At 40.3% G+C, this 24643-nt stretch overlaps 1 protein-coding gene across 5 annotated transcripts; it reads right to left on the reverse strand.

Moving 5' to 3' along the window:
- Window positions 1–1982: 1982 nt before the first annotated feature.
- MFSD4B (major facilitator superfamily domain containing 4B) lies at window positions 1983–9351 on the reverse strand. 5 transcript variants are annotated; one of them, XM_072141780.1, is made up of 4 exons: window positions 9111–9351; window positions 7337–7505; window positions 6142–6258; window positions 1983–4814 (listed from the first exon to the last, which is right to left on the reverse strand). In XM_072141780.1, the coding sequence occupies exons 2-4, from the start codon at window positions 7500–7502 to the stop codon at window positions 3598–3600; spliced, it is 1500 nt and encodes a 499-aa protein (XP_071997881.1). In that variant the 5' UTR covers window positions 7503–7505; window positions 9111–9351; the 3' UTR covers window positions 1983–3597. The 5 variants fall into 5 exon arrangements, with proteins under 5 accessions (XP_071997881.1, XP_071997879.1, XP_071997880.1 ...); XM_072141778.1 differs by having other exon boundaries at window positions 9120–9350; XM_072141779.1 differs by lacking the exon at window positions 9111–9351 and adding an exon at window positions 8813–9070.
- Window positions 9352–24643: the final 15292 nt, after the last annotated feature.

The following is a 24643-nucleotide window of genomic DNA, read 5'->3' on the forward strand; positions in this document are numbered from 1 at the left end:
TTTATCATATGTAATAGAACTTTAACACAATAAAATAACACAAAAATAGAAACCACAATTAAGAATGCTGCCTATGCAGGATAAAAATAAGTCGGGGTTTGCTCACATCCACTATACAATTGCAGGGGACCACTTTGTCAGGCAGTCAATACGATTGGAAGAAGAGCACCGACTGCCCCTTAAAGAGATTTTCTTATATTAGATATTTATGAAATATCCCCTGCAGCAGCAATAGATATCTGAAAGATGCAGGATCTGCACCTCCATCTCTCCGACCAGCCAGGCTTTGGAACAGGGTTGGGAAAACCCCATTCAAGCATTGTGGCTTGCATTTGTAAGATTCTAGTGACTTATGCTGTGGATTTCCCAAAAATAGCCCAGAAGAGAAATGACCTTTTCTAACCAGTGCATAAACATCTGCAAAATAAAAAAAAAAAAAAACAAATCTACAAATGAACATTGCATTGAGAGGCAGCATGCAGGTGTATTTTACCCAGGAGTATTTTTTGTTGTCCAGACAATCCAGTTATAAAAAATGTAAATGTAAAATATGGCAGTATTAGCCCGGAACATAAGTGCCTTAATCAGTGCCGGATAGTTTTTGCATAATCCCCCGTGGTTTATATTGATAGCAAAGTGGGATGGGATTTATACAAATTTTATCCACATGCTGTGTAAAAACCACAAAGGTCTAAAATGAATTACGCTGCTAATTCTACATGCAGATTTCAGCCTTGCAAGGGACCCCTGGGTGCAGAGAAATCACAGATGCAGTACAAACTGGTGTATGGCAGGTTTCTGCTATGGTGATAATTCTTGCAGCTATTTCATGTCCTATGTTACTGACCTAAAAGAGGATTTAAATGTGACAGATATTTTCTGCCACAGACGTTGCCAAAAATTTGAGGCATAAACCTGCATGTTACTTCAATGTTTTGTTGTGAGTACCTGGTGTTGCACACGCTTAAATATGATGTAGATGTGCTGCAGATTTGGGGTGAATACAGTTTTGGAAATTATGTGAATATGTCATAAAAAAAACAAACAAACAATGGGTTACAAATTCAGAAGTGAAACACTTCCACTGAACTTAACAATTCACCATAACTACTAGTTTTCTAAGTACTTCCATTTTTTTAGATTTTTTGCAGTATTCTCTATTGTAAGTGTTCTTTTCTTAATATATTTTTACAAAAATATGAAGATGGAGAACCTCTTTAGAGCTGGGTTCACATAAGGCAGTCTGGTGCAGCATAGTAAGCAGCAATAACCAATATCAGGACTTATAGAACCTAAACAATCTTTGATTTTGTGAAAATAACCTTAGAAATAAGTACAGTTTATTAGGAAAGACTTCATTAATTAAGTTAATGACCAGCTCCTAATTAAATCATAATGATATTATTTTAAATTAAAATAACTTTAAACAGCTTTGATTCCTAAGTGTAAAAAGTGAACAGCCACATAATATTTTTGGTCATGAAAATTAATTAAATCAACATTACAACATGAAAGATTTCCTGACACCACAGGAAACACTAGGAGAGACCTATTCAGCCAATCACTGGTTTAAAAGGAAAGAAAAGTTAGGCCCTATCCCTACAGATCACAAAAATAAGGGGTCCGATGGGGTCCCACGTACCACCATCGGTCCCCTCGTTGCTCCGTCAGACTAATGGAGCAGATGGCCGTGCATGACCGTTCTGCTCCATTAATCTCTATGGAGCTGACAGAAATTGCCAAGCGCTGCACTGAGACCCCCCACTGATCAGCAAGTTAGGCCCTATTCGTGGGGAAAACCCCTTTAAGGAGCGAACGTCCTCAGCAAAGGCCTGCTTAGCCAATGTTTGCTATGGTTTCAGGAGACACCTAAGACTTGATTGCCCCAGGGCCTGGAAGTAGTACATGTGTTAATATCCAGGTGGCCTCATGTAGAACCTGTTTCACCAGACAAACTTTTTAATTAGGTTTGGACTCCAAGGTTCATTTACCCACCAAGAAATATTTTATTGGTTTACAAATTATATTTTTGTCATTTTTTTGATCATTTTAGCTGCCACCCGAATCCCTGTAAGGAACATATAACTGTTGTAAGGGAAAGGTTTTTTTTAAGAAAACTTATCATCAGAAATTGACCTAATATGTTCTCAAGCATGTTCACATCTTCCAGATCACATTTCATGGCTTTTCATGGTGGAATCATCCAATTGAGATGCAAGTTGGTTTTATAAAGTCATGGAGACAGAGAGCTCAGCACTGAAGCCAAGCTCTCCTCACTCCCAAATATCCACTCTGTTGTGACTGACATTATGCACTAGACTACTGGAGACCCGGTTACTAATGTCCCTGTATTCACAGCCAATTATTAAATTGGCAGAAGAGTTTGACTTTAATACTTAAATCTGCCACTATGCAATTCCATAAAAGGAGCATGGTCTGAAAGGTGTGAAGCTACCGCATGCTGATGGTTTACTGGGTCAATTTCTGCTAACAGGTTCCATTTGAAGGTGCAAGTAACCTCCATGAGTCAAAGCTGAATAGCATGTCATTAAAAGTTGCATCATTTTTTTTTTTTTTTTACAGCATTTGTCCTGGGACTGCATTCAATGTCAATACAAGTTTAACAATTAAACATGAGAAGCTTTTACAGCAGTTTAGACAGTACAAACAGCTGCTCATAGTGCAATAGATCTTCTATAACATGTTACAAGTGCCTTCATATCCTCTGAACTGTGTGCAATACATACAATTCTTCTCTAATATTTTGGTATTTTTTGGTAATTTGGATAATAGATTATTGTCAGCTCTCTATTACAGGCCCGACAAACAAATATAATACAGATTGTAAATGCACTCATATGAAACAATTCTTATGTATGAGGGATGATTGTAAAATTTCCAGTGTATCCTTTGGTAACGCAGCTTTATGCTGCCTCCTACTACTCATAAATGCAGTCTAAGCTGCACTATATAGTCAAATCTTCTATAGCGCTTCTTTAATTTTTCTACAAAGGACAATCTATAAAGGACAATGTTAGAATGCACTTGAGAATATGGCTAGCACTCGACTCCATTCAGGGTGCGTTCACACGTTACATGCTAATCAGTTTTGTGGTGGTTTTAGGTGCAGTTTCTTATTTTTACAGTTGAATGACATGAACCAAACATGTGAATCACATTTATTGAGCAGGTTTCCCTTCAAATTCTGTTTTGTGTCTTTCACCTGTTATATTAACATTGCTGCACCTAAAACAACATCAAAACTGATTGTGATGCATTTTAACTGCAACGTGTGAATGCACCATTAACTAGATGTCTAAAGTGGTATATACACTGAAGATTCTCACTTGCATTTATCCCCACATATCCATCTACCTGAAAACCAAGAAAAATATCCAGTCTCTATGATTCAACTGTTTCAAAAACAGCGCCCTTTTACCACTTCTGCTTTGTGAGATGACTAGACTATAACTGGACAGCTTGTTAATTTTTATGTATACGTCCGCTGCATCAAATCCTTCCAGCCAATAATTATAGACAATTTTGGCAAGATATCTGTCTGCTGGACATGGTAGCTGGCTTTATCAAGCAACATTTCTAGTCATTTTTTTCTCTGTCTGCATTCAGTTTGAATGAGGGAGATCTATTAGCAATCGGTTCACTTGCTGCCCCATTTTTTGTTACCAATTGGTTGCTGGCTTCGGATGTTGAAGTAACTTCTGACGTGCTTGCTTGCATCACAGTGTTGCAGCAGTTTTTACTTTGGTCATTCATTTCAATAGCTTCAAAATCTGCATCATTCCAGAGCTGGGCATCCTCTTCCTCCTCTTCTATACCAGGGCCTGAAAGTAAAGCCTGTCTGTCCTCGGTTTCAACTCCATCCCATCGAGTTTTGTTTCTTGGATATGTGGCCAGTTTATACATAACTGGGAACAGAATGGCAGTCAACACAGAAGAGGCCAAGATTGCATACATAAGTACTGGATAAGTGGGAAACATTCCCTGAAGGTAACCTACAGAAGCAGGAATAGCCATTTCGCCTAATGCAGCCCCAACAACAAATAAAGAGGCAGCCTTTCCTCCTATTGTTGTATACTGCTGTGCCCAAGAAAACCCACTAGGAAACGTGGTAGCCATGGAGGCACCATAAAGGGCACTGCCAACCCACAGCACAATGGGGTGGGTATGAAATAAAAGTAAGAACAGTGATGCCACAGCACAGCCAATCATACTAAGCAGCAGCATAGTGCCAGGATATAAACATGTTGCAACACAGATGGCCAAGCCTCGAACTGCAGCAAACAGTCCCCAAAATATTGAATTAAGTCCAGCTGCTTTATCATGGTCCATTCCAACAGTAGTGATGGAATAGGTAAAAATATAAGAACCATAAGCAACTTCTGCACCAACATAGCAGAAAAAAAACAAAAAAAGAAGAAATATAATAGCATTGTGATGTTTGGCTGTCCGTAATTTATCTTCTGAACTCTTGATGGATGATTGGTTTGATTGTGTTTTGCTGTACAAAATAAATAAAAATAAGGAAACCAGCAAAAGATATGTGGAAATAACAATATAAGATAACATGGGTTTTTTAATTCCCAGAGGCAAATCCAGTAGTTTCTGGGATGTTCTGTTGTCAGCCGGTACCACCTGGCTTCCTATAATGTGAATTTTTTCGAGCGGCAAAATTTCTGGGATTAGTTTTGCCAAAATTGGAGCTAAGAAAGCCCCTAAAGCAAAACTGAAGTGGAGTGCTTGCACGTGTGGTCCAGATTCATCTCCCCAGGTGTTCAGAATGACAACATTTCCACCTGACGTAGAAAAAATTTAATAAAAAAATATCATCATGAGAACACCAAAATACACACTAACAATAGCACGGAACATAAGACCCAATAAATGTAAAAGTACATGTATCAGAATATAATTTAAAAAGTATGTAGTTCTTAGAAAGCCTTACCTGACATGAAGACAAGATGAACATACAACAGAAAAACATCAATGGGAAGTGACTAATAGGCTCATATAAGTGAGTGGTGCCAGCCCTTGCTTGGACTTGTTCCATACAAAACATATTCCATTATTTACAAAAAAATGAAGCCAAAATACCTTTTAAAATCATATGAAAAGTCGCTTTAACATATTTTCCTGCGACTTTTACATGACTCTGGTAGTGCTGAGCTTTTAGCACATTTTTGAACAATTTTAAAAATGCATAATTGATTAATCTATCAAGGAAAAGGCCATTTCCATTTTTGTAGATAAAGAGCCTATTGACAAATGTCCATAAATGCACAATACAATTGATAAATTCTCCCCTAGTAACTACACAGTGCCCTTGTCCTGCTCTCCCAGGACTGTGCTTGATGGTTGTTATAAGGCCTTTGTGCATATTTGCCGTTTTCTCCAAATAAGACACCCACTGTTCATAATAGAAACATCTCCATTTTTAATTCAACACAGTCCAGTTTTAGAGGAAGACCTGAGAGCAGGTGTGAAATATTAACTCTGAGGGTGCGGTCACACGTTGCGTTTACCGCATGCGTTAAAAAACGCATTGGAATAGCTGGAGAGTGATTTGCCTAATTAAACACCTCTTAACACTTGTGTTTACAAAACGCATGCGTTAACCGCGATGTTAACGCATGCGTTAACGGTTGCGTTTTGTAAACACAGGTGTTAGCAGCTGTTTAATTAGGCAAATCACTCTCCAGCTATTGCAATGCGTTTTTAAACGCATGCGGTAAACGCGACGTGTGACAGCACCCTGACACCATTACCTCAGCTTTCCCTTTATGTACTCCACCCATAAGGTGTAATTTCTGATTATATTACCTACTGAAATCAGGTAATGGAAATAAACATAGTATATGCATTTATTAAATACATTTATGCCTTATTTACACAGCAGATCCCAAGCACAGTGCCATATGGAAGCGCCAGCTGTCCTAATGGTTGTATATTACAGCCACAATTTGTTTTTCTCACATTTAGTAAGAAAACAACTTAAAGAAGGGTGCATTATGGCTTTATACAACTCAATGGTTGTATGCATTGTATTCAAAAAGCTTTTTCATTATCAGTAGTGTATTATATTGTTTATTATCATTAAACATATATAAAAAACATTATACTTACCAGTGTCTAGGAATCCCATGGAAGTTCCAACAACAGACATAACTCCAATAAGAAATATGGCCTTCTTACACCATGGCAACATCAAAAGTCCACCACAAGTTGCCAGCATTGACAATCCTTACCAACAAGAAAATATAAGAAATCAAACAAAAGGAAAGGGTTCTCGTTGTTTTTTTTAAATATCAGTAAAAGCATGAATATGTTTAAACACCTCATTTCATAAATCTCTACAGTATTTTCCTAGTGCGCACAGGCTTGTTTTTACTTGTCCTCAAGTAAAAACATAGGAGAGATTTATTAGTGCTCGTACGCCATTTTATGATGTAGAAGCACGGAAATAATTGAAAATTCTTGCTCACTACTAGAATTCGTGATTATTATTGCGATGACGTCACCTCCATGCTATGTGGGCTTGCATGGGGTCACCTGCACTCTTTTTAAAAACCTATGAACTTTCGTTTCCAGGTTTTTTTCGCAAAGCTATGCCAGGTCTGATGGATACATCATGAGACCTAATCCTCTCGATGTATCCGCCAGGACACGTGACTGTATCCTTTATCGTATGCCGGAGCATGAGCACCGGCATGTGATATATTCCTCCCATAATGTATGTGTAATTGCTGCAAGCAATCACTGGCCTCTTTATTCTACAGGAAGTAGCTGTAGCCGTCACAAGTCTATATCCATGCTGCATAAAAGGCCACTGGATCCTTGTGCCAAGTTGTAATTTTTTAAATACATTCTCGGCTTTTGGTGCAAGTTTTCCTAAAATCCTGAAGTCCATTAAAGTTAGAAAGTTCTCACCTATCCACAGGATATGGAATAAAAAGCTGATCGGTAAGGGTCAGACTGCTGGGACCCCAGCAATTGTCTCCGGTCACAGCCAGTTACTGTAAGTATACAGAGGCGCAGCGGTGACGTCACAACCATGCATACACCCATACCCAGCATTACACAGATAGACTTCGTATACATACAAAGACTGGCTGTGACAGGAGAAACAACTGAACCGCAGAAATGGAGGAATGTAAGTAAAGCTTCATTCTTGTTTTTACACCCCTACACACCAGTCTATAAAATTTGAAGACTGGAAAACTCAACTTCACCTGTAACGGTTAATGTGCATTTAAGTTCATCCCGAATTTCACCCACAAGCTAAATATCACTAACTTTTTGGTGAGTGGTGCATACATACCTAGGAGGAGGTGCTGGTTTATGCGGTCAAATAGGACACCTCCTAAGACAGAACCACAGAGATATCCTAATGACCTTCCCACAAAAACGTAGGAAATGTTTCCAACAGTGCTTCCCACATTTTCAGCTAGTTCAGGGAACGTTGGACCCAAAACCGATATAGCCATGCCCTAAAAATAGAAAACATTTGAATTCATTTACCAGCGGATCAGTCAATTAATGGGCCAGTTAATCATATCAGACACTCAGGGGTACCCATAATTCCACTTTTGATAAACTACGGGGTCCACCAACTGTTAAAGTCTTAAAGTTTTACAGGCTGTTACAGTGTACAAGGAGCACTTCCTCATCCCACTGTGTGCTGAAAGATTACATCAGGCTGGGGGAGTGTTGAGCAGGTACAGAAAAGGAAGGTTGAGACAGGATGTCTGGGAAGCAGCCGAGTTGCCTTTCAGACTCATTAGCATAATTGTGAAACATCATTATAGAAGGAGGGGGGCCACGGATAACAAATATAAGAAGATTACCACATTCATGGTATCTGGAGCTAGGAGTAAGTGTCCCTGGTTTATCATGATGGACTTTGATGGTAGATTTCCTTTGAACAACTTATCTTTGTGACATAATCACATCCTGTTTCTACTGGCAGTATTGTGACATTTTATTTCCATGTTGACATATCAGCTCTGATATTATTTGTGTAGTTATGCTCTTATCTGTTACTCTCACGATTATACTTATGTGACTATATCTTTTTGTGTATACATCTGTTACCCCATTAGGTGTACCGCACCTGATCCCTTGATTTTCAATGTGTTAATTTAACATTTGCAATCTAGATTTACTATTTGAGAGTAATAAATTCGTAGAGGTTTAGCTTCTTTATAGGAATCGGTTATCCATCATGTCTCTTGTGTTATGTGACATTTGGGGATTACATACATATTTCTGTGTATGGTTTTCGACATTGATGTTTGGGAGCAGTCACCTGTTGTACTGTGATACATTGGTGTTAGTCTGGGATAGTGGGGCCTGTGGGTAACCATTCACGTTCTGTGTAAGAAGGTTGGAGATAAGCCAGAATGCACACGCTGCGGCTTGTATCCCCCACAGGTGATGGAGCCCGGTACAACCTGTACACCAGCGCACAGCAGAGGAGTGACTGACAGGCTCTTACCAGCCCCAGGAAGGCGGCGCACATGACGGCGGTCACACAGCACCTCAGTCCCCCGCACTGCTGCCCGTCTCTGCCCCTCAGGCCTCCCGGAACCAAGCGCACTTCATCCTCCACTCTCCGCCGACGGCTCCCGCCTTCCTCATTCCCCCGTCCGCCTCTCACACTCGCTGAGCGCTTCTCAAACAACGTGTCCTCTTCCTCCTCGTCTCCGGCCTCGTCCTCCTCGGCTCGGGCGAAGCGCACCTGCTTCTTCTTCTTCCCGTTCCCCGTTGCCATGTCCCCTGTTCCGTTGCCACTTACAGTCCCGGCCTCATGTCTCCCCACAGGATCCGGCTTCGGCTTTCTCTCTCCGGGAACAACCCGGATGTTGCTTCCCAAGTGTAGCAGTGACAGGCCGGGTGTACCTGGGTGGGAGGAGCGGGAAGCGCCGGCCCCTTCTCCGGCTACAAGCCGGGGCTGAGTGTGGACCTGAGGAGCCTAGTCCTCCGCCAAAACTCTGAGCTTATTTCACATGGACGTTTGTTGATGAATGGTGGGAACTGTGCACAATGGAGCAAAGGTGCAGAAAGTACCAAGATTTAGTCAATATTTGTCCCACCTGACGCACCTTAGGCTATCCGTATCTGAACTGTTGTGCTGCTCTCGGGCCACCAGCAACTGATCTGTGGGCCTTTTTTGCTTCTTAGTAGCTGTGTGTAATGTGTTTTTCAATCACATTGCAGTTGTGGTGTCATTAGTTTTTGCTGATCTGATTGTTTTAAATAGCAACTGATCTGCAGATACGGACCATGTGCAATTGGCAGCTGTGTGTCATCCGTGTTTTTCATGTTCCCATAGATTTCTATGGGAAGGCATGGACTACAAGAAATAGGACCTGCTCTGAGTTTCCTACAGCCTTGATCAATAAAAAAACATGTGCATGGCTCCATTAACCCCTTAAAGGGGTATTCCAGGAATCAGCATAATTCATATACAAATGGGTACTCAAAATATAAGCTAATGTGTAATTAGTTGTTATTTAAAATTGTGCTCCCCTTAGCAGAAAAATGCTGCTGACATAGACTGTAATGAAGAATTAAAATGCTACTGGCCCTTTAATCAGTCCGTTAATTTCCTCCACGCGGTCCGTCGCAGAAAAGAAGATGGCCGCTGGTCACATGTCCACATCACATGTCCTGCACCTGCCTGGGCAGGTCATGTGATCACCACTATGTTTGGCTGTAGCCGGTTGGTTGCAGTGCATCCAGTATGGCCAGTGTTGTGGTGATGGCAGTTACACATCATTGCTATGGTAACAGAGCAAGAAAGTCTGTTACATCATCACCGGGAGCAGAGCATAAGAGGGAGGAGGAGTTACTGAGAACTAAAGGATCATGGGACTTGTATTTTCCAGTGACGGCCATCTTGGTGATAACTCCACCTACTTTAGAGAGGACATAAAATGTTGTTAATCAGAAAATCAAATTATTTAAGCTCCGTTTTGTGACTAATGACATTGAGTATTGTTGTATTCATTTATTTATATCATCATGGGTTTTTGTGTCAAACATTCATATTCCCGGAATACCCCTTTAAGGACGCAGGGTTTTTTCACTCATTTCTCACTCTCCACCTTCAAAAATCCATAACTTTTTCATTTTTCCGTGAAAAAGGGTTTTTTTTCTGTGTAACAAATTTTACTTCTCCGTCACATTTTTTATTATTCCATGCCGTGTATTGAGAAGCTGGGAAAAAAATCCAAATGTGGAAAAATTGGAAAAAAATCACGTTCACGTCACGTTCTTGTGGGCTCAGTTTTTACGTCTTTCACTGTGTGCTCCTAATAACACCTCTACTTTATTCTTTGGTTCGGTACGATTGTGGTGATACCAAACTTACCGTTTATAGCAGTGATGGCAAACCTTTTAGGGCGCGTTCACACGTTGCGTTTTGGTTGTGTTTTCATTGCGTTTGAAACGCATGTACAACAGCTGATGTGAGGTAATTTGCCTAAATACATTACCGTTTATGTTTGTAAACGCAATGTTAACGCATGCGTTAACAAAACGCATGCGTTAACACTTTGTTAACGCATGCGTTAACGTCGCGTTTACGATGCGTTTTGTTAACGTATGTGTTAACAGTGATGAAATTAGGCAAATCACCTCTCCTCAGCTGTTGTATATGCGTTTCAAACGCAATGAAAACGCAGGTCAAAACGCAACGTGTGAACGCGCCCTAAGAGACCAAGTGCCCAAACTACAACCAAGACCCACTTATTTATCGCAAAGTGCCAACACAGAAATTTAATTTTTGATTTATACTCCCTTCTCTGTCACAGTTTTCATTGATACCAGCCCCTGAGGACACCAATAAAGCAGAAAATAGTCCCAGGTAGAGCTGTCACTTTAAAATAGCTCTGTGCACAGCAAGTCCTGGGCTGTCTGGGACTGCAGGAAGAAACCTGGAGTCCTCTCTGATGATGGCCTGAGTGCCCACAGAAAGGGCTCTGAGTGCCACCTGTGGCACCAGTGCCATAGGTTAGCCATCACTGGTATATAGGTTTTATTGTTTTTTAATACATTTTAAAAAATTAAACAAATGTGTCCAAAAGAGAAAAAAAAATTCGCCATCTTCTGACACTAATAACTTTTTCATACTTTGGTGTACGGAGTGTGATAAGTCATTTTTTGCAAAATGAACCAAAGTTTTCATTTCTATCATTTTTTATGTGAAGTAAAATAGTTTAAAAGTCACATTTCGGACATTTGGGCGCCAATTTCCGTTATGGGGGTCACCGTCAGCAATAACCGTTTTTATATTTTGATAGATTGGGCATTTTGGGATACCAATTGTACAGGCGGTCCCCTACTTAAGGACACCCGACTTACAGACAACCCATAGTTACAGACAGACCCCTCTGGTTTTCTGAATGCTTTACTATAGTCCCCGATTGCAATGATCAGCTGTAAATTGTCTGTAATGAAGCTTTATTGATAATCCTTGGTCCCATTACAGCAAAAAATGTTTAAACTCCAATTGTCACTGGGGCCAAATTTTTTTTTGTCTGGATCTACAATTATAAAATATACAGTTTCGACTTACATACAAATTCAACTTAAGAACAAACCTTCGGACCCTATCTTGTACGTAACCCGGGGACTGCCTATATCCTATTTTGCAGCGATACCTATTGTATCTGTGACTTTCACTGTTTATTACATTTTATGTCAGTTCTAGGGAAAAGGGGTTATTTGAACTTTTAGGTTTTTAACATTTTTTTTGTATTTTTAAAACTTTTTAAACTTTTTTTTTGCAGTTTTTTAGACCCTCTAGGGTACATTAACCGTAGATGGTCTGGTCATTCCTACTATATACTGCAATACTACTATATTGCAGTATATGGCATTTCTGCACAGTATACGTTACAATGAGCTAGTGGCTCATTGTAATGAAACTGCAGAAACTATGCAGCCTCGGATCCATGATGGCGGCGCCCTCCGTTTGCGGTTATTAGCGGTGGGGGTTTGCTGCAATATGCAACAATCCCCACCTGTGTATGAAGAGTACTCAGCCCGTGAGCCCTCTTCATACACCCTGTGTGCCGTAGAGCTACGGTGCAGAGCGTTAAGGGGTTAATGTCTTGGTGTTCTGTCTGCAAAAATATGGCCCTGTGAAGGAGGAACTGCTTATGCAAAAAGATATACTGAACATTAACACTTTGTCATCAGAGCAAAATCATCTTTAGGTTCATTGCATTTAACCCCTTAAGGACCCAGCTATTTTTCACCTTAAAGGGATATTCCCACTAAGATAAGTTTCTTAAACTCAGGATAACAATTCAAACCTGTCTCTATCAGTCCTGGTGTATACAATTTCAATTGCCCCTGGTTGCCGACGTTGTATCTTCTGACTTTAGGGTCAGCAGCCATTTTGCTTTTTTGTCTGACTCCATGGCCCCTCCCCCCTGCATTGAAGGACAGAGATCACACTTCACTCCTGCCAGCAAACATCAGCAGCAGCGAGAGGAGAGCTACAAGCTAGGAGAGTGTCATTATGTGTAATAGGCATCTCATCTCTGATCTGTCTCATCTCTTTCTATGTGTCAGATACTAGTACAATGTTAAGAAGGTAAATGAAAGTGTATATAAACCCTGTACCCTGATAATCTAACCACATTGTCATCAAACAGCACTAAATGGGTCATGATGTGTCTGCTTAGAGAGTCCCCGCCCACACTCACATCAATGAGTGATAGGAGCTAAAACAGCAATAAAACTGAGTAAAATGTAAATTAAAGAGTTAAAAATGATGTATATTACGTTAACGTCACTAGGGGATTGAGAATTTGTGTCACTTTATGATATTATAACCTTAGAACACTTTAACTTGCCAAGGTAATTTTCGAAATCGTTTTTTTCGTGATATGTTGTACTTCACCTCAGTAGTATATATTGGTTGAAATGTTCACAAAAATGTAAGATTCAATTATTTTAGATACCGATTCGTATTTATAGGGGTTTTAACGTGTCTATTTATTAAAAACGATCTACAAAGTACCACATTTCTAAATTTTGCCCCTAAAATTATTCAAAACAGATCATTAACCCTTTAAGCATCAAACATGAAATAAAACAAAATGGAGATTCTGTACAGAATTTTCAAATTTTGACAAAATGTTTACTTAGTCCTGAAATTTACATGTTCACACAGGATAAAATGAGAAAACATCAGATTTGGTAGTGCAGTTTCTCTCAAGTCTGGCAATACCTCACATGTGGATTTACAGTAAACCAATTTATGGCCCCATAACAGAAGCGAAGGAGCGCCATCACACTTTTGGAAGGCAAATTCTGCTGAAACAAATTTCAGGGGCTGTGTAGCATTTGCTGAGCCTATAACATACCAGATAACAGAGAAACCTCTAAAAAGTGACCCCATTTGAATCCTACATCCCTAAAGGAGTATAGTAACACTATTTTGCGGTGTCTATAGCCCATGGATTACATTTTAATTATTTTGGCAGAGATGCTAAAAATCTATTCTGATACTGATCTTTTATTTTTTGTTTTATACACTGTACAGAAAAGATAACATGTTATTTATGTTCTATGGGTCACTACGATTACGGCAAATTCCCATTTATATAGCTTTTTTATGTATGAATAATTTTGCTGAATAAAAATGCATTTGGAGAGAAAAATCACTTGTTTTTGCATCATCATCTTCTAAGAGGTGTAATATTTAGATTTTTTAGTTTGAGCTGTATTAGGGCTTATTTTTTTGTGTGATGAGCTGTACTTTTATTGGTATCATTGTGGCGTAAATGGAACTTTTGGATCACTTTTTATAGGTTTTTTTTGTTTGTTTGGATGAGCAAAAATAGTAATTTTTGGCGTGTTATTCAATGATTTTTTTTACTGTGTTCACTATACAGGTTTCGTTATGAATTTATTTTATTGTACGGGTTGTTACAGACGCGTTGATATATTATATGTGCTGTTTGATTGTCATTTTAAATGTAGTAGTTTAGTCATTTATGGGGCTTTTAGGGGACCGTCCGGTCTCTAGAGCTGCTGTAGAGATGATCAGCACCCACCAAGAATGGAGCAGTGGGACATAACTAGATGCCCTATAGGGTTAAACAGCTTGGATCGCAGCGATAGCGGTCTCTTGGGAGTCCTGCCTGATGTGTACAGCTGAGCTCCCCGCAATGCTGTCGACATTGACCGTTGTCACGATGATGTTAGTGCAGGACCTAAATACATGCCCAGGAATGGGAAATACCCCTGAACAAGTTCCCTTGTTCCTTCCTGTTATAAGAAGCCATCTCGGAAACCAGTTTTGTAAAAAACTCTTGGGGCTACTGCTACCCCAAATGGCAAGGCCTAGAACTGGAGATGTACTAGAATTCCTTTCATCCAAATGGCTACCCTCAGATACACCTGAGATTCTGTGTGGTGCAATGTGGATAAAGCAGGTTTATAGTAGTCCTTAGCGATTCCATCTTGGATTTCTCTATCTTGAGAAATTTGCTTAGTGGCTTTAAATTTATTATAGTTCTTAGGGAAGCATCTGGCTTTTTTTCATGAAACAGAGTCGAGTAAAATTCGCTGTCTTCCTGTATAGGAACTCCCTTCAAAACGTAGCTTCCTAAGCTATGTTCCCAAGAGCCGTAGTAATTTTGAATTGTGGTGTGGGAATAGATTTGAAAATCAATTTGAGGCCTTCTATGATGATGTTTAGGGCCCACTTGCTTCCTGAGATCTTCTCCCATTTCCCCACCGGGCCTCTGGCGTCATTTCTGTTCTGACTTATTTTCTGGTTGAGAGAAGCGCCCAAACATGAAACCCTTGGTTCTTTTACCGTTTCTCCAGTCAGACTCCTTTTTTCTGATGGTCTATGAGTTGGATTGAACCTACAGGAGGGACGAAAAAAACCTCTCTTGAGAGCTGGTACTTGGAAATCCGTTTTTGTGGTCTGCGGCCTTTACAAGGATCTTGTCCAAGATTGTACCGAACATGAATTTACCTTCACAAGGGATGTTACAGAGGTGATTTTTTTTAGGCTAAATCACCACTCCAACCTTTAAGCCATAGTGCCCTTCTAGCTCAGTTGGAGAGAGCTGATGGCCTGGCCGACAATCTGAGCGCATCCACCGAAGCGTCTGCCAGAAACGCTTAAGCTTTCTAAACTGTAGTGAATTTAATTATGAGTTGATATTTCAAAACCCCACTTTTCACCTTTTCTTCTAACTGGGTTAGCCACATTAGCATGGACCTAGAAACACAAGTGACTGCAATGTTTGTATTGAAAGCTGTGAAGAAAGCTTTGCAGGCCTTACGAAGGAACCTGTCTGCTCTTTTATCCATTGGGTCCTTTAGAACTCCAGCATTCCACATCTTTATCAGCAAAGGAATATATTCTTTTAACTGCTCAGGGTACATATATATTGTCTTTTCCACTCTTATGAGGGACAAGAGATTTTCGTGTACAGGGAACACTTTCCTCCTTCTCTCCCCTAATCCCTGGAACATGATATCCAGAACTAATCTTTATTGTTTTTCCTCTTCTAGTTCCATGGTGGCCCCTACAATTTTTATTAGGTGTTCCACATCTACCCTGACTGATCCTCTTCTTGTGGGTTCGGAAATAATACTCTGACTCAGTTTCTGATAAATTTGACTTTCTAGAGGTAGTCGGGGACCTTGTCTCTTTTTTTTAGAGGTTTTTTTTTTTTTTTAGAGGTCCTAACTGATATTCGCACGTCCTACTCTATGAAGGTGCGCATAAATTCTAATAGGGTTACATGGTCTTGAACCATCACAGTCACAGTAACCTAACCTGGATCCCAGCATCCATCTTGTGTAGCATCTGGAGGGGCGCTGCATGGCACACAAATTGCTCAGCTTCCTTCCTGTCTCATGGGCAGCTTGGGAGGTTTCGGCTACCTTGAGGGGGTTCGCCGCTAGCGCCCAATCTACAGACCGGGGAAGCACATAGGATGTACTTCTCTTCTTCAAACCCCCCACTTTTGGGTTTGACTGGACGCATATCTTTTTAGCGGCCAACTGCATTCCACAGTGTAGCACGTCAGACTGAAAGTGCGCTGTCCAGGTCTCAGTTAAGAAGCCATCTCACACCCACAAGACTTCCCGAGAGGGGGAGAGGAGTGCATAATTAGGAATGCATAATTACGAACTGAAGGAGTGCAAGGAGCTAATTAGCTTATTTTACAAAGTCGTTTTTTTTATATTTACATAGGTATTTTAGGCCTACAGTAAGTGTATTTAATTCAAATCATGTCTAGTGGTAGATTTCCCTTAAGATAAAGGCGATCAGGAGGATTTATCTGGATAACCACTGTGTCCCAAGGAAGAAATGAAATTTCTAATTTAGAACCACAATTTATTGGAAGGCTCAGTGGAACAGTTTTGTGAGAGTAATGGTCAGAACTAGTATGATGTGTGTATACTCATATATACATGATAAGGATGCATATACACAAACTAAGCTAAACATCCATATTGTCTGCTAAATAAGTGTGTTATCATCTTTACCTCATTTTTAGATCTAACATGAGAACTAAATAATACAAGATATTTTCAATATGGTATCAAGTGTAATTATGTAATTGGTCACGTATAATTTTATAAAGTTGTACCACTCAATAACACCCATAACTCCTCCTTGTATCCACCTCAGAAACTCCCATCATATGGATGTGTATTAATAAAGATTTTTGGGTGAGGTCTTTGGAAATCTTCCTTAAGATGTATCAAATGATGTATGCGTCTTTATTGTCAGCCGTTACATAATTTCATCTACTTGTTGAAAATTACTCTTAACAGTCATCACCATGGCTCCTAGATCTCATAAGCCATGGGTATCGTCCACAGGTTGCAACTTTACCTCCAGCAGACAAATTTTGTGTATTCCAGCTGCCCACAGAAGAACAAGTAATTTTGGAGGAAGAAATTTCAACACTTCTAATCAAGAATGTTTTGTCCCCAGTCCCCAAAGAGCAAGATAAGACAGAGTTCTATTCTCAGGAGGAATCCAAATAGGCCCTCCAAATTGACCTCCATGTTGCTAATGTATCCTTGAGCAGAATGCCGCTTTTCAATGACTGTTGGATGTCTGCCAAGGAAAGGTGCAAAGATAATTGGGAGCACAAAATGCAGATTCTAGGAACCTGTCTGAATGATGACTAGTACCTCTGAGCCAATCTGCAAAGTGTTGAAAAATACAAGCCAGATTAAACACTCATGGGTTTTGCAAGTCAAACCACCCTTTCCCTAGGTGGCATAAGATTATGCATCCCAAACTTATGCATGTGTGTTTTTCCACAGAAAGTTGGAGAACGCTTAATTGAGGGAGGTAACATCCTGATATTTCAGTAGGAAGGGGAAAGTCTGATACAGGTTTTCTTTTTATTAATGTGCAAATAACGTATCCCGGTTCTGGTCAGTGGTATAGCACATATTGAGGGGGCCTGTGGGGCACTACACTTAGGCTACATTCACACGAACGTATGGGGGACGTATATACGGCCGACGTATATACGGCCGATATACGTCCCCCATACACTCCTATGAGCGCACGGCACCCTACGGGAGCGGTACGGTGCAGCACACGTGCGGCACCGTACCGTTCCGTACCCGGGAAAAAGATAGGACATGTCCTATCTTTTCCCGTAATACGGGGCCGTGCGCTATAGGTTGCTATGGAGAGGGGCGGGGGTGAGCTGCGCTCACCTCCTCCTCCTCTCCCCGTACACTGCCGTTGCCCGCTACGGTACGGTACGGGCGGGCAACGGCAGTGTGAATGTAGCCTTAGGTGGTCCCAGGAAGGGGATTTTGCATTCAGAGCTATTCACCCAATATCCTGAAAAGGTGCCAAAATCCCAGTAGGCCTCTCTGGGTTGCCCATAAAAAGGGCTAAGTCATATGCAAAAACAGCGTGCCTAAGTTCAGATCCCCCTACTGGTATTCCCTAATATATCCCTGGGGTCATTAATCGCCTGGACAGAGGTTCGAGTGGCAAGTTGAATAGCAAGGGGGAGAGGTTGCCTTCTGCAAACGGAAAGATTGTGATAAGAAAGAAAACTAGTTTGTTTACTCTTGCAGCGGTTGGCATACCACCATACAACCACCCCTTTAACAGCTCTACAAATTTTTCATCTTTTGTGAGAATGACCTTAGGGGACATGTCCACTAGAACCATCAGAATTGGGGAATGATTGAATATTTCAATGTCTTCTATTGCAATCTTACTCAGTTGCGACAGAGGAAAAAAGAAAATAATATAATATGTAAACTTCCTTCCCTGAGTATAGGATAATTGCCTCTAAAGAGAAAGCTTGGGTCAAATCGGTAAGCAAAGCTTTGTGGGAGATGCTCTCTTGGCCAGTTGCCCTCCTCTTTTCCTGTCTTCTGATGGATTCATGCCCAAATTAAAATCACTTTGAGGAATTCCCGTTTCTCTTGTACTATTTTCCACATGGTATGTTTTTCCACAGGATCTTTTAGAATATTTTTGAAAATGACCCATTTTTTGGGATGCTTTTGAAATTGAGAACAGTGCCAGTTTTGCCATTAGTTGCTGAAAATTTGCCTTGAAGTTTAGAGTGTTTGTTTCCCCTCTACTAACCATCTGTGAAGGATAATTCAAAATCAATAATATTGTGGTCACTATTACCCAGGTGTACCCTTACCTATAATTTTGATGCTTCTGGACTAGGTGTGACAGGTGATTGTCTTTTGTTATTGACAAAACCTGCTGCCTTTAACCCCTTAGTGACCAAGCTCATTTGCTTGCGCCTTAATGACCAAGACCTTATCTCAGCTTTGTGTTGGCATCATTTTGGAAGTGTCCTTTTTTTTTTTTTTTATTACGACCCTAGAAAGATCACAAATCGAACAGCATTCTAAGAAAATGTTAAAATCAATTATTTTAGAGACAATTTCTATAGGGGTTTTGTAACTTCTGTTAATAGAAACCCTTCCACATATCATCCTGTTCTATTAACCCCTAGGGGACTCAGCATCTTTTGGCCTTAAGGACGCGGCCCCATTTTTCAAATCTGGCCTGTGTCACTATAAGTGGTTATAGCGTGGGAACACTATGAGATATCCAGGGGATTTTGAGATTGTTTTCTCGTGACACATTGTACTTCAAATTAGTTTAAAAATTTGGATGAAATCTTTTGCGTTTAGTTATGAAAAAAAACAAAATTTGGCAAAAATTTTGAAAAATTCTTTATTTTCAACGTTCTAAATTCTCTACTTTTGATGCAGATAGTCAAAGCACCCAAATAAATTCATAACTTACATTTCCCAAATGTCTTCTTTATGTTGGCATGGTTTTTTAAGATTCCACATATTTTACTAGAATGTTATGAGGCTCAGAATTTGGGTGCCATTTTTCACATTTTTTGTAAAATCGCCAAAACCTGTATTTAGATGGACCTGCTCAATTTCTAATTGAGACTGAGAGGCCTAAATAATAGCGAGACTCATAAATTACCCCATTGTGGAAACTACACCCCTCAACGTATGAAAAACCACTTTTAAGAAGTTTGTTAACCCTTTACGTGTTTTATAGGGGTTAAAACAAAACGGAGGTGGAGTCTGCAAATTGTAATATTTTTTCACAATACACTCATTTTGGGTGGAAAATTAAACATTTAAAATGGATTAAATTAAAAAAGGCTCCACAAAGTTTGATACCCAATTTCTCCCGAGTACACGGATACCCCATATGTGCTGGTAACCTGCTGTATGGGCGCACGGCCGGGCATAGAAGGGAAGGAGGCGCCATCCAAATCAGATTTGCTATGTCACATTGTACAGGCTATAAATTTTTTTCTTTTTTTTATTGAGGACCTATAGGGGCTTATTTCTTTTGCCACATGAGATGCACTTTTCGCATACATAATTTTGGGGCATCTATAGCTAATTGGTGAGATTTAATTAACTCTTTGTTGGTGGAGGAAATGAAAATAATCAATTTTTAGGATAATTTTTATGTTTTTTTTTTTTTTGCCCGTTAACCATACCATGAAAATAGTATATTATTTTTATTCTATGGGTCGCCACGTTTATGAAAATACTTCATTTATATATATTTTTTATTTTTTCCCATTTTTACTGAATAAAAAGTAATTTGGCAAAATTGTTGTTAATTTTAGCATCACCGTCTTTCATATGCATAACTTTTTTATTTTTCACCTCACAAATCTGTTTAAGGGCTTATTTTTTGCAAGAATGATAGCTCTTTTTAGTGGTCTTATTTTAGATTGCGTAACTTTTTAAAATAACTTTTTTAGAGCATTTTTAAAGGGCATTAATAAAAAATCATCTTTATCAGAGAGAGTTTTTTTAGGTTGTTTTTTACAGGGTTCACTTTGTGGATCTAATAACGATTCTGTTTTATTATACAGATTGTTACGGACGCAGGGATACCAAATATGAGGGGGTTGTGTGTATTTTATTCAATTGTACTGAATAAAAACTAATTTGGAGAAAATCTTATTCATTTTAGCATCACCATCTTTTAATATGCATAACTTTTTTATTTTTTGGCTGACAAATCTTGTTAGGGGCTTATTTTTTGCGAGAACAGTTGTTCTTTTTAGTGGGCTTATTTTAGAGTGCATAACATTTTTTAAATCACTTTTTAGAGCATTTTTTATAGGGTATTAATTAAAAATTATCTTTTTTCGGAACGTTTTTTGCGTTTTTTTCCTCCGGCGTTTACCGTGCGGGTCCAGTAACAATTCTGTTTTATTATGCAGATTGTTTTTATGTTTTTTTATACTTTATTAAGTTTTTTTATGGGAAAGTGACATTTTAGGGGCTTATATTTTATGTATTTATTTTTTATTTATTATAATGTGTAGTGTGAACTGTTTTTGCATATTTTTACTTATACATACTTGAACTTAAACCAGTGATGCTCTGATCACTGGTTTAAGTTCAATACACTGCTCTACAATACTATTTTATTGTAGAGCAGTGTAAACTGTCTGAGCAAGCTTGCGCATGCTCAGACAGTTTACAGTCAGACCCGGAAGGGGTCTGGCTGCCATGGAGACCGGGCAGCTCCGGGGCACATGCCAGTCCTCGGAGCTGCCCAGAAGAGGATCGGATCCCCAGGTAAGCAGCACGGGGGATCCGATCCACAGCAGGAACACCCTTACACGCCGCGGTCATGCTTGACCGCGGCGTGTAAGGGGTTAACACCCGCGATCGGAGTCGGCTCCGATCGCGGGTGTTACAGCGCGGTGTCAGCTGTAATAGACAGCTGACAGCCACTGCTTCTGGTACCGGCTCCGTTCGTGAGCCGGTCCCAGAAGCTGGACGTTATACTACGTCCCGGTGCGCTAAGCATCTAGCCCCGGGGACGTAGTATAACGTCATGGTGCGCCTAGGGGTTAACTTCACTCCTCAAACTATTCAAAACAGCAGGTAGGATGCTTGTTAACCCTTTATACATTTTACAGAAAGTCAAACAAAATGAAGGTTTGATATTGAATTCATTAATACATTCACTTAGCTGCAAAATGTACCCACATTAACCGAATAAAAGTAGAAAATGCACCCAGGAATATATTGGGTCGTTTTTTCCGAGTAAGAGGACACCCCAAATGTGGATGTAACCCACTGTCAGGGCACATGGCGAAGCGTGAAAGGGAAGGAGCACCATTGAGCTTTTGTTGGGCAGGATAGTTTTCAGGTGCCATGACGTGTTTGTAGGACCCCTGAGGCCATGTTCACACGCAATCCAAAAGCTCTACCTCCGATCACACGTTGAGGTAAGATTGCTTTTCCTTCGCGTTCAGTTAACTTGTTGGAAACACAATGGGGCACATTTACATACCCGGCCGTTGGAGTTCATCCAAACATTGAATAGAAAGTTAAATCCCGCACATAGTCCAAATCCGTCGGATCATCCGACGACCGGCTTGCTGTCGCATGAAAGCCAGCGCAGCTGCGCCGCAATCCGATCGCGTGTGACACAATCCCAGCGCAAAACCCTGTTAAATACCCGTCAAAGCTGCGCAATTTCCCAAGACAATGAACAGTCCAACGAAAGTGAACTATCCGCAACCCTTAGTAAATAAGCCCCAATGTTACCAAAATATGTGATCACTAGAGGAGCCTTTGGATTGTGTTTCCAAATGCAACCAAAATGGCACATGTGAGGCCTCGGGTAACAACTCATCTTTCTCCCAGAGAATTGTAAACTTTTTATCATGTGGTATCGGGGATAATTTTAACACCTTGCCCCGATGGGCTTTTTCCATTTTACTTTTTGTTTATCGCTCCCTACTTTTAAAAATCAATAACTTTTTTATTTTTCTGTGTACAGATCTGTGTGAGGGCTTGTTTTATGTGTAATAAATTGTACTTCCTAGTAATAGTATTTTATATTCCATCCCTTCTACTGGGGAGTGGAAATACAATTCAAAATGCGGTAAAATTTACAAGAAACCGCATTTTTGCTGTTTTCTTGGGGGCTCTGTTACACCTTTCACTTTACACTGTACACTAGCATCTCTAATATATTCTTAGGTTCGGTACTATCACAAGGATACCAAATATATATAGGTTTTATTAGGTGTTAATAGATTTTACCAAAAATTAAAACTTTTTATACTCCCAAAAAATTATTACTACAGGTGGTCCCCTACTTAAGAGCACTCGACTTACAGATGACCCCTAGTTACAAACGGACCTCTGGATGTTGGTAATCTACTGTACTTTAGTCTGTCACACTCCAATGTGTGGGAAGTTCCTTTGGGAATAGTCTGTGAACCCTCTGGACCACCGCAGGGTTTGGTATGAGACCCGCGGTGGCAACCAAGCTAACAAATACACAAAACAGTCAGAGCCTGGGATGACAGCAGTAACACAGAGGAACACTGGTAACGCTGGTACGGACTGAAGACACTGCTGGTAGGTTGTGTTTTTTTTTTACTTCCATTTTTTTATTATTTATTGTTTTATATGTGATACGGACTGTTAGAGCAGGGTCCCAGCTGTAATAGCTTGCTCATTTAGAATCTGGGCTTCCATATGAGCATTATTCACACATCCCACACAGCAGTATTCCTCCTCAAATGGTTGCTCAAGGAAAGCATACATGGCACAGGAAGTACACTGTGTAGCATTGCCATTCGTGAAGTCCATTGTACTAATGGGTAGTACCAGAGAAAATACCAATCCAGGATTATCAGGGCTGGCGCCAGCACCTGGCATTCCCGGGCAAGGGTCGGGGCCTAAAGCGCTCTGTTTGCTGCAGGACACTGGTATGCTTTCCTGCACTGCACGGCTGGCGGCAGAAGGGCTAAAGACAGGAGAACGGGAGTTCTGGTTGCACCTGAGGTGAGTATTACTGTTTGTTTTTTTACTGGCCACTTCAAGTCGATGGGGTTGAGGGGATCCCAGCTACCTATAGTGAATCAATTAAGGTGAGGGGGGATGAAGAGGGCCCAGGGTACATATAGTTAAAAGGAACCTGTCACCAGAAACCTCATTTTCACTAAAGACAGATTGTAAAAGCCCATGACACCTGCAGTGCACATCTGCCTCTCTGTCTTTTCTAAGCATTTGCATTACAATATAAATTGTGTGTGTTATAATTTACCTTGGATCCTAACAGAATCCTGGGGTAGTCACAGGACTGGGCTTTGGTTTGGATGCATTTCAAAAAACAACATGTGACTTGTCTGAGCTGCAGGCTGCCTCCATCTTTGTGTTTCTGTACAGCTCTGTCCCTCCCCCACTGATGTCATCTCACCAGGCTGTGACCTCTGAGAAGGAGCAGGAGGAGAAGCTAGACAGGAGCACAAAGGTGGGGGCCAAGCTCTGAGGAGTGAGTAACACAGACAAGGCACATGTTTTTTTTGCAATGCATCAAAACCAAAGCCCATCCCATGTGACTACCCCAGGAATTTGTCAGGGCGCAAGGTAAGTTATAACACACAATTTTATTGTTATGCAAATGATTATAAAAGGCAGATTTGCAATGCAAGTGTATTGGGCTTCTGCAACCTATCTTTAGTGAAAATTAGGTCCCTGGTGATATAATCCCTGCATATAATTAATCCATGGGGGTGGAGGGGAGTGTATACAATCCATAGTGGGAGGGGCATATAATTAATCTGTGGGGAAGGGGGGTTGCTAATAATAAATCCATGGGGGGAGTGTAGCTGCATATAATCCATGGGGGTGAGAGGGCTACATATAATTAATCCATTGGGGCTGTATATAATCCATAGGGGGTGAGGTTGGTTGCATATAATTAATCCACGGGGGCTGCATATAATTAATCAATGGAGGTGAGGTGGCTGTATATAATGAATTTATAGAGGGTGAGGGGGGGCTACATATAATGAATCCATGCCGCTACGTGAGTTTACTGCAAAGAGGCCCACTGAGGCTTTGTCACTCAAGGGCCTACTGAAACCCGGAGACGGTCCTGAACAGGATGGACCAAACCCAAAGTTGTATGAATATTTTTGCAACCCAATGTGTACAATAGATTCTTTCCCTAAAAGTTTTTCCATTTTCTTTACCCACTACTGTTTAAAGTTAGTCTGCATATAAAGAAAAACAAACACGTGTGTACATACAAGTAAGGTGT

Source organism: Engystomops pustulosus, chromosome 3, assembly GCF_040894005.1.
Source record: "Engystomops pustulosus chromosome 3, aEngPut4.maternal, whole genome shotgun sequence".
Taxonomy (NCBI): domain Eukaryota; kingdom Metazoa; phylum Chordata; class Amphibia; order Anura; family Leptodactylidae; genus Engystomops; species Engystomops pustulosus.